At 37.4% G+C, this 16,579-nt stretch overlaps 1 protein-coding gene and 1 long non-coding RNA gene across 4 annotated transcripts; both read left to right on the forward strand.

Annotated features, from left to right (window-relative positions):
• Positions 1 to 2,288: 2,288 nt before the first annotated feature.
• On the forward strand, positions 2,289 to 3,669 carry LOC109215179. The gene is made up of 3 exons (XR_002066319.1): positions 2,289 to 2,322; positions 2,409 to 2,500; positions 3,235 to 3,669. It is a non-coding gene; the product is annotated as an uncharacterized LOC109215179 (long non-coding RNA).
• A 498-nt stretch (positions 3,670 to 4,167) lies between these two features.
• LOC109215182 lies at positions 4,168 to 16,174 on the forward strand. Of its 3 annotated transcripts, XR_002066322.1 has the most exons (8): positions 4,168 to 4,825; positions 5,439 to 5,502; positions 9,211 to 9,519; positions 9,600 to 9,705; positions 9,778 to 11,064; positions 11,145 to 11,386; positions 11,477 to 11,690; positions 15,919 to 16,166. XR_002066322.1 is itself a non-coding variant. In XM_019379194.1 (7 exons), exons 1-2 carry the CDS (start codon positions 7,686 to 7,688, stop codon positions 9,356 to 9,358), a joined length of 1,581 nt encoding a protein of 526 aa, XP_019234739.1. In that variant the 5' UTR covers positions 7,630 to 7,685; the 3' UTR covers positions 9,359 to 9,519; positions 9,600 to 9,705; positions 9,778 to 11,064; positions 11,145 to 11,386; positions 11,477 to 11,690; positions 15,919 to 16,174. The 3 variants fall into 3 exon arrangements, 2 of the variants coding, with proteins under 2 accessions (XP_019234740.1, XP_019234739.1); XM_019379194.1 differs by lacking the exons at positions 4,168 to 4,825; positions 5,439 to 5,502 and adding an exon at positions 7,630 to 9,118 and having other exon boundaries at positions 15,919 to 16,174; XM_019379195.1 differs by lacking the exons at positions 9,211 to 9,519; positions 9,600 to 9,705 and having other exon boundaries at positions 4,172 to 4,825; positions 10,702 to 11,064.
• Positions 16,175 to 16,579: the final 405 nt, after the last annotated feature.

Genomic DNA, 16,579 nt, shown 5'->3' on the forward strand with positions numbered 1-16,579 from the left:
CCCCCAACAACACAACCCTTCCCTTCACATCTGCATCCACCACAGATCCAAAACCTCTACCAGATTAGCAGCAATTTTTGGGGAATACTTTTCTCACATTCCTATTCCCTTACTTTGAAAGATAGCCTTTGCAAAGAAAAGAAATAGAAATAGTGGAAGAAGATTGACGGTCAAACCTATTTTCGGTTCGTTTTCCTGTAGCAAAATTTCAGATTGTTTTGTGTGATGTTGGTCTTTTGGGTAGTCATTTTTTATGGTCGGCTCTTTTTCTGATGGTTGATTGGTGGTACAATGGTGGAGTGTTGGCTGTGAAGAAGCTTTGTAGGTGAATGGTGGTTTGTTTCCGACTACTCTTTAGGTTAACGAATTGTTCTGCTTCTTCAAGTTTTTTGCTGTGTTGATTTGGCTATTTGGCTTTAATAGGTTTCAACAGAGTTCGGTCCGTATCATATCGATTTTAATAATGACATGTCCCTAGATGTTGGATTGGGTAACCTTCTCTTTGAATTCTAATTTAGCATTTGCAAATTAGCAGAACTTTAGAGTATATTTTTATGGTAACCAAACAAACAACAAAGTATTGAAAACAAGAAAGTGCTAGATTCTGCATTGAATTTCAATTGGCTACGTTTTCTGAATCATCAACGCAACTATTTGAAAAGCTAAGCTTATGACATCTAGATGCAGGTAGAGAGCATGAAGTGCTGCTGAAATTTTGCATTCTATTTATACCTTTCAACTCTTTTGGACTTGATTTATACAATTAGCATGAAAAAATGGAAAAGGATGCTACTTGAGAGTTGGTATTGAATAATTATTTTCTGTTGAATCCTTCTCCGGACCCCGTGCATAGTGGGAGCATAATGCACCGGGATGCCTTTTTTTTTTCCAGATGAAATACATAACTTAGCTACACTGCTTCTTGATACTTCTCATCACATGACATTTCTTTATTTTTTTTGCTTCATACATTCTTATGGACAATAAGTTCCTACCCTGAATATGTCATGTAACAGGTCTCATTATGTTTGCCGAAGACCACAACAAATGAAGCTGACAACTACATACTTTGGTTGACCTTCAAATCGGTGCATCGCATTTTGCTAATATGTAAGTTCTCTGTACATAGTAATCTTTAACTTGCTATATATGCATTTTTGTTGGTGATCTGTTGCTGTATGATTCTAAGGATATCTTATTAATTCAATATAAGCAATTCAATTATGCCACAAGGACATGCTCATTTTTTTGACCGAGCTAGACAAGTAAACAGAAGCACGAGTGAATAGGAAATGAAAAGGAGTTAACACGTCTTTAGGTTTTGAGTGATAGGTAGCTTCAGATTTCAATGTCACACTTCACAGACATGTAGTGCAGAAATCAACTCTTCTTTAAATCACCCATCTCCATCTCAAGCTCAATCTTAATCTATCTAGGTGTGTGCGTGTGTGATTACATGTGTTTCAAAGATAGCCACCTTTACCCATTTTATAAATCACGCCAACCAATGATAAGCAACTTGCCTGTTACATCACCCTACAATCTCTATCAGAAGCTGCTAAGATGCTTCATTTTCCTTTCATTAGTCTCAATGTACTAAACATAAAAAAAAAGACTTCAACTGAGTTAACTAAAATATTAAACTAATAAGAAAATACCTACCTAATAGGCATGCACCACGCAGAATATATTCGATGTGCTTTGTATATTATGTTACATTAGTAATTAAAATAACTTCTCATTCATCACAAATAATATATATACATGTACCCAATCAAACAGTACCAAGGGAGTAGCTTATCAACTATTCTCCTAAGTAAGAAGAGACATCCTTTTTAGGATTCTATAACTGTAAAATTCTTTGGCTACAGATTGTTGCATCTGCCACTCCGTCAAAGGCGAAAATGTATGCATCTTTATTTCTTCCGATAAGTGTAGAAGTTTAGTACTTAATAGATATTGTAAAATCGTCCTCCTAGTTTTTGAAATTTCTGTGTGAAAATCAGACCTGAAGGATTTATTTGGTGATGGCAAGTGGGTTATTTCGAGTTTGCGACAGAAAATGACTGTAAGTTTCTTCTTGGTGCATAATTTTGTTTTGTTGGTTAGTACGTAACATGAGCATTCTGTTGCCAGCTATTTAGTAATTTACCTAACCTATCTTTCTTCAGGTAGAGTCTGATGATTCTTGTGCAGATAACGAAGCCACATTGGCTAGGATGAACACCTTTCTTGATGATGCGCTACATTCTTATTGTGAAGGAATCATGGTGAAATCCCTTGATATACACACCATCAAAGCGCACTAATGCATGGTTAAAGGTGTCGCCTCGAAGAATGATATATTGCACTAGCAAGATTAGAGCTCTAATCCTAATTCTAATCCTAATCCTGGGACTTGTCTGCAGGTCAAGAGGGACTACGTGGAAGGGCAAAGTGATTCCTTGGACTTGGTTCCGCTTGGTGCTTGGTATGGGAACGGATGTTTGAAGATGGAAAGGTAATAATCATCGACAGATCGATTGCTGCTTTTGTCTAATATTTTTAATTGATAAGAAGTAATACATCGAAGCAAGTCAAAATGAATTAGTACTCAATGAAGGTCTACTTAGATAACAAGAGTCATAAGGGAAAGTAACTTCACATGATGGATACATTATCAAAAGTTGTATGATTGACTATGCGCTTAATGAAAATTTTTCTTCTCATATTGCCTTTATTAGTTCTATTTTCAATTGCCCAACTTTACATGTTTCTATGTAAAATATGTATACACGTTTTAGAATGCGTGCGAAGAAAAATTCTTCCTTTTCTTCTCTTTTTCTTTTTGTTACATCGCAGGGGTGCGAAAAGGAAAGGAGGAGGAAATTTGTTTGTATAGCAAAAGGGTGGAGTTCTAAAATATTGTTTCGGCTCTATTTAATATAGCTCTACTAGTGGATGACTTTGTTAACGGTTCTGTTTATGGTGCAGTTGTGCTCACTAAGTCTGAAAAATTGGTAATACCATTTCATGATTGTTTTATGTCTTGGTCTGTTATTTTTCAGTTGCAGTTGGTCATACAAAATGTATAAAAGCTTTATTCCTGTTATTTACCATTCTGGCTATGGTGCTGGCAAGTTATAATATGATCGTCAACAGATCTATCTGTCTATATGAACATTGCCCTTGAGCTTTGGTGGGGAAATCACTGTTGTTGAACATTGTTGATGTTTTAGATGATTTCTTTTGCAGATTACGACTCCCAAGGAGGCTGAGAGATTCCATCATTTGTTTGGATTTGGTGCAAGTGTTGCTCATATTTTCTCTTGCACGGTGAAGTAGTTTGAAGCTTCTTTGTCTCCTTTGAAGTCATCGTGGTTCTTTATCAATATTTCTTTGATAAGATGAAATGGATTTGTTGTGAAGTTAATCTACAATGGATTGTCACCTATTTAACTCAACTTTTAAATTGCCTCTACTTGCCTCTTTTCTTATATATGCTGTTATACACACTTCTTATCTCCTAGCTTTCCACATAACTTATATTAACAGGGTCTATTTTGAGAGAATATTGAAGAAGACTTTGAAATTCCCCTTAAGATATTCCACTTAAATTAGTATCATTAATTATGTTGACATGTAAAGTTCACACCACTTTGCTGTGATCTAGGTCGAAATAATGTTAAAATACTGTCCAAGGTCATTTTCTTGTGCCTTTCTTTCACAAGATACAATCTGAACCATGTAAATAGTATTGATTTCATTTCCATTTTTGGGTTGACGCCTGTGCATATATCTGGCATTTTCAACCCATATTTATTGTTTTCTTTCTTTCTGAATGACATGTCCTCCTAGACGCTGCTTGTGGGATTACACTAGTTTTTATTGTTGTTGAATGACATGTCCCTAGCTGTTGGATTGGGTAACCTTTTCTTTGAATTCTAATTTAGCGTTTGCAAATTAACAGAACTTTAGAGTATATTTTTATGGTAACCAAACGAACAACAAAGTATTAACACTTGCTATATTAACTTTTTATCCAACTGTACATACACCAAAATACAAAGGTAAAATATGGGAAAGATTCTGCGAATTACTTATTTATGAGACAAAATTAACAATTTAAGTCATCTGATAAAAAATCAAAGGCAAAAAAATATACTTTGCAACAAAGTGTGCCTCTCGAGGATTTGCATCAATTAAACGACAAAGAGAACAAGCTGAAGAAGATTCATAATATGCACAATATTACCAATATCAGATAAGCTCCGCCGTCTGTCAATTCCCAGCTTCCACCTTTTGGCTCCTTGCGCTTATTGATCTCATCTTTGCAGTTTTGTGAATTTACCGTTTGGATCGTTGTTTCTTGTGAGTTTTCTTCTCCTTCTTCGCATACCGTGTTTCTCTATTTAATTTTTCATGGCATGTTACGGCTTTATTGCACAGAGAGTTCAATTTTTCCAACGGCTTTGTCTTTACACTACAAAAAATCAAAATTATTGTGGCGGTTATATTACGGCGATTCCGAATAACCGCCACAAAATATAATTAAAAATGACGTTTTTTCAGCCGCCAAATTAAATTTTTTTTATAGCGGCGATTATTTCCTATTGTGGCGGTTAAAAACGCCGTAATACTTTACCCAAAATATTTTAACTATTCCATCGATAAGTTTTAGTGTTTCCGCCACTATTTTGAGACTCCCTCCAGAATTTCCCCTTTCCCTCCATAGGTTTGGTTTACCTTTCTCCCAATTTCTATTTCCCACAATTTTCCCACAATTCAATCTTATTGAAGGCTGTTGGAATGTACAACTCACAATCTCCAAACAATTGCAGCTGAGGTAATCCGTTCCCCTCTGATAACGTCAACATTGCTAACACCAAGAAATTGAGGCATCTCGTTTTTTAGATTAATCCGGCGGCTGTCATGCTCAATACGGCGTGGAAACTTAGATTAATCTCTTTTTTTAGTTACCTCCTTTAGAAGAATTCGACCAGCATCCTTTAGAATCAATCTTCTCTTCGGGATTGCATTTGGCCATGTTTTTGTGAAACTTGAAAGATATTCCTGAAACTTCATATTCTTCTATTTCTCCCAATCTGTTTCTCCGGCTAGAAGAATCCATGAAATTCATTTAGCAGCTTCAATAATCTCAGTTAATGTAGCGATTAGGGTTCATGTTTAGTACCAAAACTTCTTTTTCTCTTTTGTTAGGGTTGATGCATGTAGCGATTCCCCCAGTTTTGTGCTAATTTTTTTTCCTCAGTCTGATAATCTATGATTCATTCAGTCAATCAAATATATAACATCCAAAATAGTAATCTTTTACTAGAAAGACATTAATGTTCTAATGGTTTCAGTTTTTTTTAAGTCCATTTTTTGTTATTTTTCTGTTCAATTAGTTTAGTACTTCTTTAAACGTTTGCTGCTTTGTTTGGTATCTTGATATGTAGCCGAGAGATCAAAATCTATTGGTGTAGCTATTGGGATCGACGTCGGCAATAGAACATTTGAGAGGTATCAGTTTAATTTTGTCCTTTCTTTTGAGCAGATTTCTTTTTATTAAAAGGTAGATTGATTATTTCTTTTGTCACTTGCAATTTAATACTTGAGATCTATCCCCTGATAGGAGAAAGCTTCCGAACAATATTATGGTGAAGATTTATGAACCCAATAAGCTATTATTTTATTTTAGATGTTACAGATAGGTTGCTTATTTTGCGTGGTACCAGTAGAATCAGTGACATCTAATATAGTCTCACTGATATTATTGAGGCCAGCTCTTTTTGGACTCACTAATTGAGGTTTTACAGGACTAATGGTAATGGAATGCATTATGTTGCTCTGTTGTTCAGCAAAAGCTTTAGTTTCCTGGGAGGATAAGTTAGAATATGTTACAGAGAAACATTAAAGAGTGAAATTTAAAAATCTAACCCAAATTTAAATTCAGAAATCTAACCGAAATTTAAATTCAAAAAAATAGATATATCATAAACCTAACTTATTATGCTAAAAAAGTTACTGCAGTAACTGAAAGCAACAAAATTTCAACAACTTACCATGGCTAGTGAGTTTAAAGAGTGAGAGCGGGTTGAATCAAGCTGACTACCAACATGATCAAAGACCTTCATTTCAAGACAACTTATAGTTTTGGATAGTGATGGAATCACTTTTGGAAAACCTTCTGTTCTCATGGCTAACTACAAGATCTGTAATTTGAAACTGATGTAAGTGCATCTATTTTATAAAAGCTGGTGTTATGGAATAAGTGAGGGGGAGAGAACATTCAAGTCTGGAAGTGGAAGGTACCAGTATAAATAAGATTATTCCAAGCAAAGTTCTTGGAAGCACACATCAGTCACAATTACACGTATATAATACAGCTTAAGGTACCAGTCGCAAAATAAGCAACCTACATTACTTCCTAATTCTAAAACTGAAGTTAAAAAGGCGAAGTTGCTAAGCTTAGAACTTATATTGACCTATTAAGATATATTTTCTCACCTTCTGTAGCTTGCTGAAGAATGGCTTAGCTTGTCCACCTTTGTAGATAATGAACTTATCGCTGCACACTCTGTTATAGGTAGATAAAAGTAACAAGATTTTGTATATACACAATAAACCACATGTAATGTGACTTTGAAGTCTATGATTTGAGATATATACACTTATGTTATTATGTCTCTGTTAGCTTTTGAGTTATCCAGCTAAACTCAAAAGTTATTATTGTGACTTTGAAGTCTATGACTTTGAACATTTGATTAATATTTCTTTTTATCAAAAGGTATATTCAGAGGTTATGTTTGTCACATAGAAGCTTTTGAACTATTTAGTTTTAATATTGTGATGTTATCTTATGTCTTCCTTTCTAGCCATGCCAATTGATAAATCTTGGATTAGCAAACCACGAAACACACCGGAATATGCAGATGGTCTAAGACAATTTTTGGATTTTGCTTTTGAGCACGGGTCAGTTGATGGGCGCGTAATTAAGTGTCCGTGTCCAAAATGTGGTTTTAATAAATGGCAAAGAAGAGATGTAGTTGAAGAGCACCTGATTCTTAAACCTTTCCCAAAAAACTACAAATTTTGGTATTGGCATGGTGAAGAATCAAATGCAACCGTGCAACAGACTTCTCAGAGCACCCATATCATAGAAGATAATTTACAACCCAAGATCCAATGGAAATTATGATTAATGATGCATTTGGGTTCACCCGGAATAATGTCAACGAGCCTGGTGCATCTTCTAATCATATAAATATAGAAGAAATATTTGATGAAGGGCGCGTTGAGGGGCATAATGAAGATTATACAAAGTTTTATGAATTGGTCGAAGATGGAAATCAACCATTATACGAAGGGTGTACGAAGTATTCCAAATTGTCATTTCTAATCAAAATATATCATATAAAGTGTCTTTGTCGAATGACTGACAAGGCGATGAGTATGATATTAGAATTGTTAAAAGATGCCTTTGATGCCAAGATTCCTGGTTCTTTTTATGAGGCCAAGAAAACCATCAATAAATTTGGTCTTAATTATACCAAGATACATGCCTGTCCAAATGATTGTATGTTATATTTTGGTGAAGATGAAGGCTTGCAAGAATTCAAAAGATGCAAGTCATCGAGGTGGAAGGATAATAAGAAGAAGCAGCCTGCAAAGATTGTTCATGTGCTCTAAAACTGCCAGAGTCTATGAGATGGCATTCTTTAGAGGGTAGCCAAGATGGATTGATGAGGCATCCTAGGGATTCTCAGGCTTGGAAAACTTTTGACTTACTTCATCCTGAATTTGCTGCAGATCCTCGAAATGTACGGCTAGGCCTAGCCAGTGACGGTTTCAATCCTTTTGGAGCAATGGCAACTAACTATAGTATCTGGCCAGTGGTACTTATTCCATACAACCGTCCTCCTTGGGAGTGCATGAAACAAACTTCATTCGTCCTCTCAATGATCATTCCAGGGAAACAATTGCCGGGTAATGACATAGATGTGTATGTACAACCTCTCATCCAAGAGTTGAGGGAATTGTGGTACGATGGAGTGCAGACATTAGATTCTTCAAAGAATGAAATATTTAAAATGCGAGGAGCATTGATGTGGACAATTAGTGATTTTCCTGGGCTTGGTACATTATCTGGATGGAATACATACACTCACTTTGCTTGCCCCACGTGTAACTTTGATACAGACTCTTGCAGATTGAAGCATAGTAGAAAATGGTGTTTTATGGGTCATCGTCGCTTTCTTGAAAGAGGTCATCGGTTTAGATTGCAACGTGTTCGTTTTAACGGAAAAATCGAGCAACGGGAGCCACCAATTGCATTATCAGGGTCAGACATCTTGAAGCAAGTGGAGGGCATTAATGTCAATTTTGGGAAAGCACCTGTTTTGAATGATAAAGGTAAAAGAGCTCGAAGACAAACCGTTAATGAAGATAGATCAAGACAGTGGAGAAAGAGAAGCATATTTTTTGATCTTCCTTACTGGGAAACGAACTTGTTACGTCATAATCTAGACCTTATGCACATTGAAAAGAATGTGTGTGAGAATGTGATATACACTTTACTCAATGATTCTGAAAAATCAAAAGACAATATTAAAGCTAGGAAGGATCTTAGAGAAATGGGTATAAGGAAGGAACTTTGGGCAGATGAGAACGGAAGCTATCGTCCATCTTTGTTTACTATTTTAAATACAAAGAAAGGTGGATTCAAGAAAGATATATTTTTGCGGACCTTAAAGAATGTCAAAATGCCTGATGGATATGCGAGCAACATTTCGAGATGTATCGACTTGAAACAACGGAAGCTCTTTAATATGAAGAGTCATGATTTTCACATTCTCATGCTGCACTTATTACCAATTGCCATACGGAATATTTTACCCGACAAAGTGACTGCAGTGCTAATAGAGTTGAGTTCGTTCTTCCGACAACTCTGTGCCAAAAGCTTAAGTCCAATAGACCTTGATAGGCTTCAATCTCGACATTTTCTCACTATGAATCACTTGGAAATGCTATTCCCTCCAACATTCTTTACCATCATGGTTCATTTAACTTGTCATCTAGCTAGTGAAATAAAACTTGGGGGACCGAAACAGTGTCGATGGATGTATCCTGTGGAGAGGTAAGAGATTTCTCATTGCTTTATTGTAGTTTATTCTTTAAGACAAAGATGTTAAATTGTAACCATTAACTAACCATTGATCTTTTGTGTAGGTATTTGGGACATTTTAAGTCCTATGTGAGGAACATGTCACAACCAGAAGGTTCTATAGCCGAAGGATACCTGGCTGAAGAGGCTCTCACTTTCTGTTCTCAGTATTTTGAAGGGATTGAGACAAGAATTAATAGGCCTCATCGTTGATGATTATCCGGAGGATAGAGGCTCGACAAATTCATCTAGCATTTTTCCACCGGTTGGTAAAGGAATAGCAACAGAAACATATGAGTTGTCACTTATAGTGAAACGTCAAGCACATCGATATATGTGGTACTAAATTGTCCACAAGTCATGCCGTTCATTGAGTGAGTATTTAATGCAAATCTAAATAAAACTTACATTAAATATGTATAATGATTAACATTTGTATCATCATTTCATGTAGTGAATTTAAAGATCATGTACGAAGGCGCTGGAAGGGTTGAAATCCTAGTAGTACGGAGATTGAGAAGATAGTTAATAAAGACTTCATTGATTGGTTTCCCGGAAAGGTTTGTTACAATGTATTAGAATTTTACAAATTTAAAACTATGCCTAACATATTTTTTTAATTCTTATTTCAGATTGTGAACCCAGACATTTCGAATACTGTATCAGATGACCTAAAGTTTTTAGCAAATGGTCCAGCACAACATGCTAGAAGGTTTACATCATTTAATATCAACGGGTTCAAATTTCGAACTTTAGAGCAAGAGAATGGATTGACAACTCAAAACAATGGTGTATTTTTGACTTCGTCCACATCTTGTCTTGCTAGTGGTGCTGATAGAAACCTGAGGCAAGCAGATTTGCCATATTATGGAAAATTAGAAGACATCATTGAACTTAACTACTATGGTCGATTTCGGGTTACACTATTCAAGTGTAAATGGGCTGACACAACTAAGGATAGGGGGTTTAGAACAGATGCATGGGGATTTTCTTCTGTTAATTTTTCACGATTGATTCATACTGGCGATCGTGAAGAGCATGATCCATACATTGAAGCTTCACAAGCTCAAATGGTATATTATGTGGATGATGAGGTGAATAAAGGTTGGAGTACTGTTGTTCACTTGAAACCAAGAGACTTATATGATATGGGAGGAGAAGGAGATAATGAATTTCCTGAGAATGAGCCATTCCCGGTGCAAGACTTAGATCAACACTTTGGGGATGTTAATGATCTGCTTTTGTGTAGGGAGGATGAAACTGATGAAATATTAAGTGATCACGATATTAAAAATGAGATTGGAGAAGATGAATAGTACTGAAGAGTCGTTGCTAGCCCTTTTCACATTTTAGAACGAAGCATCTTAATTTATTTTCGTTTCAAATTAGTTCAGATTATAGCTATGTCCTTTTTTGTTCTTGACTTGCTTTATGTTGTTGCATCTAGTTACTTTCTTTCATTAATTAAGCTTAAGTTATTTATTTTTGTCTTGAATTTTAAACTATTTTTGTATCAAGGTTTTCTTGTTTTGCTTTATATACCTTTATGTATGTAGAGATGCCGAAGCAAAATAGGGTTAAAAATCAATTCAAATCAGTCAAAGAGAGATCTTCACTTGTTCCGAGGCAGCCATCACAGGCTCAAGCTTCATCTTCAACATCTTATCGAGTCTCTTTACATTCTACACTGCCTACACAACCTACACAGCATGTTATTTCAGTTGATGGAGTCTCTTCGCAACACGGTGTTCCATCATCATCTGATGGAGTCTCTTCGCAGCATGTTGTATCATCTTCATCATCTGATGGAGTATCTTCTCAGCCCGTCATTCCATCTTCATCATCTGGTGCAGTCTCTTCACGACAAACTGGACGTAGTACTAGCAATGAAGAGCCTCATTGGTTTGTCGATGTTATAGGTACATATAAATTTCAAGTGATTTAGTATTCTTTTTGTTTTCCTCGTTTGATGTTTTAACTTGACTTTATTTTGTTGTAGATGAACGTCAAGTAATAAAAACAATTAGATTGAAGGTTAAGGATGTCCATAACTTGGATAAAGGATTGCGTATAATTGTAGAATTTGATGAATATCATGCAGCAATTGGGAAATCAGCTGGCCTAATTGCTGGAGTTTTAGGGCAGCTAGCAACAAATCCTATGTACTTTCCTATTGGCTTTGAGAAATGGCAATCCATGCCCAAATCTTATCTGGACCGTGTTTTTAATGATATAATAGTGGTAATTCCATCTAAATTCTTTTGTTTAGTTTGTATCTTTTAGTTGTATATGTAAAACTGCAGTAAATTAACTTACTTAATATTTGTGAAGCCTCGATCTTTTTTTTACGATTGATCAACAAAAGGCAAAGGCATGGCTTAACAGTTCCATTAACAAAAAGTGGAGGGAGTACAGGCTAAAACTATGGAAGGAGGCTGACGATCCATTATTAAGTACAGAAGATATCATCAAGAACGTTCCGGATGGCATACCGATGGACCAATGGGCACTATATGTTACTTATCGCATGAAAGAGGAAACAAAGGTACTTTCTTCTGCTATTGCTACTTCTGCTTCTTCTTCTGTTTCTGTTGCTTTTTTTGCTACTGCTTCTCTGCTTCATCTGCTATTGTTGCTTTTTCTTCTTCTGCTACTACTTCTGCTTCTTATTTTGTTTCCGCTGCTTCTTCTGCTATTATTGCTTCTGCTACTGCTAATTCTGCTTCTTCTTTTGCTTCTGTTGCTTCTTCTTTTACTTCTGCTTCTTCTGCTATTGTTGCTACTGCTATCTGCTTCTTTAGGCTATCTGCTTCTTTAGGTTATCTGCTTCTTTGGACTCTCAAGTCGAAATGCAACTATTAACATTGAGGTGCAGTATTTGGTGAGTTTGGGGATGTTTGAATTACTGCAAAGTCTAACTAGTTTAGGAATGAGGTGCACTGACTAGTGAATTTGTATGATGTGTAGAGGCGAATTATGTTTCAGGCCTTGTACAAAGCATATTGATGAAATCGTGCAACAAGCTCTGTTGGTTAGGGAATAATAACTCTGTGGAGATTAAGTATATTGGGCTTAACTTTGTTTGCAACACATTACATTTTTAAAGAGAAGTATGCTATCTGTTGAACTACAGCTGCTTAACATTTTCTTTGCACGTTGAGTTGGGTTTATCACTCCTAAACTCAAACAGAGATTTTCACTTTAGGGATTTTCTGGGAGTGATGGTCGTTGCCAATTGTCCAGTTGAGCTGTATTTATGCAGTTATGAAGTTGGTTTGTGTGAATGAACAGGCTAGGTTGTTGCTCCTTTGATGGGGAGAAGTGAGAACATGAATGTTATGGTGCGGAAGAATCTGAATTTCATAAAAGATGCATGACATAAAACAAATTGTTGCTGATCACAAGCATTGAATTAGACTAGTGATAAAGTCACATACATTGAACTGCAAGACTGGGATACTACTTTTTTTGATAGGTTACTATTTTTTCAAAAACAAATATACAATGCCTAATAAAACCTGCTATTTATCCCTTGGAGGCAAACTAGGTACTAATCTTTGTCTCGAATAGTAGTGACTACGATACAAGTACTATAAACAAGTGTTGACTGAGTAGGGTATAGAGCCTCATGTTGTATGTTTCTTCATGATATTTGATTGGAGTAACTTTAGAAAATCAAGAAGTTACTGTTTACTCTAGTACTCTTGCTGTATTGTCCCTCCACCAAGCGCAACAACTCCAAAGCCTTCTGTCTGTTCTCTGTTGTAGTCACTTGAAAGACCCAAAAAACAGCTCAAATTCACAATGACCTCTTAACTTCAGTGATTTTATAGTAATTTTGTGGAGCAGAACAAATTTTATGGAGTGTAACAGAAATTAGTCACAAACTCATAGCTTTAAGCAAACAAGTATTCACATGTTCATCGTCAAGCAACGCATATGTTCTTTATAGAGTATATTGACCAATTGAGCCTAATTTACTAGACATTCTAACTATTCAATTTCTGTAGAACTAGGCTACTTTATTGTAATTACCTTGCTCATTTCTGAACAGATTCATTTAAAGGTCTGCAAGAACTGAAAGCTATGCAATTTTAAGAACTGCTCTGTAACGACCCGACCGGTCGTTTTGAGTCCTAGCGCTCCGTTCAGCAGTCGGAGGCCATGAACAGCTTCATTTCAGGTATTATGACTTGTACGCGTGATCAGAATTAAGTTCTGGGAAGTTCAGAGTCGATTTGGAAAGAGAATTCTCATTTCAGAAGCTATGCAATTTTAAGAGCTCTGTAACGACCCGACCGGTCGTTTTGAGTCCTAGCGCTCCGTTCAGCAGTCGGAGGCCATGAACAACTTCATTTCAGGTATTATGACTTGTACGCGTGGTCGGAATTAAGTTCTGGGAAGTTCAGAGTCGATTTGGAAAGAGAATTCTCATTTCGGAAGCTTAAAGTTGAAAGAATGAACTAGGATTTGGATTTTTGAGTAAACGACCTCGGAATCAGGATCTGAAGGTTCCAGCAGGTTCGTATGATGATTTCGGACTTGGGCGTATGCCCGGTTCGGGTTTTGGATAACCCGGGAGTGTTTTGGCGCCTATTGTGGAAGTTAGCATTTAGAAGAAATTTTCATAAGTTTAGCTTGAAGTGCATTTCAGTGTTATCGATGCCCGTCTGGGATTCCGAGACTGTGAATAGCTCCGTATGGTGATTCTGGAGTTGGGGGCGCGATGGGAAGTGAATTCGGAGGTCCGTAGGTCATTTTGGAGCCATTTGGCTAAAGATAGAAATTTGAAGGTTTTTGAGAAGTTTGACCGGGAGTGGACTTTTTGATATCGGGGTCGCAATCCGATTGCAGTAGGTCCGTAATGCCAAATATGACTTGTGTGCAAAATTTGAGGTCAATCGGACGTGATTTGATAGGTTTAAGCATCGAAAGTAAAAGTTGGAAGTTCTAAAGTTCATAAAGCTTGGATTGGGGGTTGATTCTTGATTTTAGCGTTGTTTGATTTGATTCGAGGCGTCGAGCAAGTCCGTAACGTGTTTTGGGATTGGTTGGTAGGTTTGTTTGAGGTCCCGGGGGCCTCGGGTGAATTCCGGGTGGTTAACGGATCAAAAATGGTATTTTGGGAAGGCTGAGGTCTGCTGGTTGCTGGTATTTCCGCTTCTGCGGAAATGGGACCGCAGAAGCGGCCCCGTAAAAATGAGGGATGGACCGCAGAAGCGGCTGGAGACGATGGGAGCTGGGACCGCAGATGCGGTCATTTTGCCGCAGATGCGGGACCGCACCTGCGGGGGATGGAGCGCAGAAGCGGAAAGGGGGAGGCCTGGTGAGGACCACAGATGCGGTATTGGGGCCGCATCTGCGGGACCGTAGAAGCGGTTGGGAGCCGCAGATGCGGAAAGAGCTGGGGCAGAATGTTGTTTTAAAATCCGATTTTGGCCATTTCTCATCATATTTTTCTTGGCTTGGGGCGATTCTTGGAGGATTTTTAGAGAGGATTTCCATCACCAATGGCAAGGTAAGTTACCCCCACCTATTTTGAGTTAAATACATCAATTATGTATGGATTTGAGCATGAAATTGTAGAAAAACTTGGGGTTTGAGGGAAGACCTAGAAAATTAGTGTTCTTGAATTATGATCAAGAATTTGAGCATGGAATTTGGAGTAAATTATATATTTGAGCTAGTGAAGCCATGGGTAATCTTTATCTTCGAAAATTTTTGGATTCCGGGCACGTGGGCCCGAGGGCGTTTGGTCACTTTCGATCGGAGTTAGGAATTGCTATGAATATAGTTTGTAATGAATGTTGGAGCATATATTAATGGATTTGCTTAACCGTTGGCTAGTTTTGGAGCATGGCGCATCAAATTAGAAGTCCCCGAAGGGTGTGGGTTTGCCGGTCATAGGATCTTCGGAGCGAGGTGAGTCCTCCTTTCTACCTTGTGAGGGGGAAAATGTCCCATAGGTGAATATAATGGTTTATGTGCTCCTAATTGTGGGGGCCTACGTACGCACGAGGTGACGAGAGTCCGTGCGTAGCTACTATTATGCTAATTGTCCGGTAGTTAAGGACCCAAAATATGTTATACTTGAATTATTTGTGAATCCATCGATAGCTTGAATTGCTTAAATCACATTAAATTAAGTAAATGAATGTCAAAAAAGAATTAAACCTCATTTCTTAAAAATGTTAAAGGAGAATTGGTTTTATTTGGATAATTATTCCCCGATAAAATTCTAATGGCTTACCTGAGCATTATATTATAGTGTACCTGCGTCGCATGGATGATTCGCGATCAAGGGTGATTGTTTAATTTTATGTTGACCGCGTCGCATGGATATTCGCGAGCGGGGTAATAAATTGCATCTATGGTTCGTGCCGTTCGACCCTCGGCAGTGCACAGTTTACATTTCTGTTGGATCGGGCCGTCGCCTCGGTGTGATTTGCGCATGTTATTTGTCGCTTGAGAATTTTATACGTGAAATTGCCTTCGTGGCTTGATATGAATTGATAAGATAATAAAGAGAAATCTTGAAATCCTTTGTTACTTGTTAAAAGCGGTTTACCTGTTTTACAGCTTTGGTGAAATTAGAGCATGCTTATGAATCCATGAATTTCCCTCACACATTTAGTATATTATTATTGGACCGCTAGAGAGTGGTCCAGGTTGACCATCTCGTCTCTACCTCTTCGAGGTTAGGCGGGAAACTCACTGAGTACAACGTTGATTACGTACTCATATCTACACTCTCGTGCATTTTTGTTGCACAGGTATATGTTACTTTAGCGGCCTAATGGGCATAGCAGCACAGATGAATTCGGGACTAGGTGAGTTTGCAGTATGCGAGGCGGCCCGCAGCTAGTGAAGTCCCCTCTAGTAATTTGTATTTTTCCTTTCTGTCCCATTTGTATTCAGGACGGAGGTTGTATTGTATTTTAATGTCCTTATCAGTAAATGCTCAATGCACTTGTGACACCTGGGTTCTGGGATGGTTTTCGAAAGATTTGTACTAATTATTTGTTATTTAACTCGAATTGAAGTAGTGACCTTTTTATTTATGAAAATAAGAAGAAAGAATCCTAGATTTATTAAAGGTATTAAATGAGAATTTTAATTGAAATTTAGTTTGGCTTGTCGGAGCTAAACGGTGTCCGGCGCCACCTACACAGCCCTTAGTGGATTTGGGCCGTGACAACAATGTATCAGAGCACTAGGTTCCTAGGGTCTCACAGTCATGAGCAAGTCTAGTAAGAAGTCTCGAGATCGGTACGGAGACGTCTGTACTTATCCTCGGGAGGCTGCAGGACTGTTAGGAATACTTCCCCTTCCTTGGATTCCCTTATCGTCCGATTTGATTCCCTGGAGGCGTATGCTTTAAATTCATTCCTGACTCAAATCTTACGCGACGCAAAGCCTGTAAAAATTAAAGGG

Source organism: Nicotiana attenuata, unplaced genomic scaffold, assembly GCF_001879085.1.
Source record: "Nicotiana attenuata strain UT unplaced genomic scaffold, NIATTr2, whole genome shotgun sequence".
Classification (NCBI taxonomy): domain Eukaryota; kingdom Viridiplantae; phylum Streptophyta; class Magnoliopsida; order Solanales; family Solanaceae; genus Nicotiana; species Nicotiana attenuata.

Coding starts and splice junctions, on each gene's coding strand:
- LOC109215182 (XM_019379194.1), top strand. CDS start 7,686: ATGAGATGGCATTCTTTAGAGGGTAGCCAAGATGGATTGATGAGGCAT. Junction 9,119..9,210: donor TGGATGTATCCTGTGGAGAG/GTAAGAGATTTC, acceptor TCTTTTGTGTAG/GTATTTGGGACATTTTAAGT.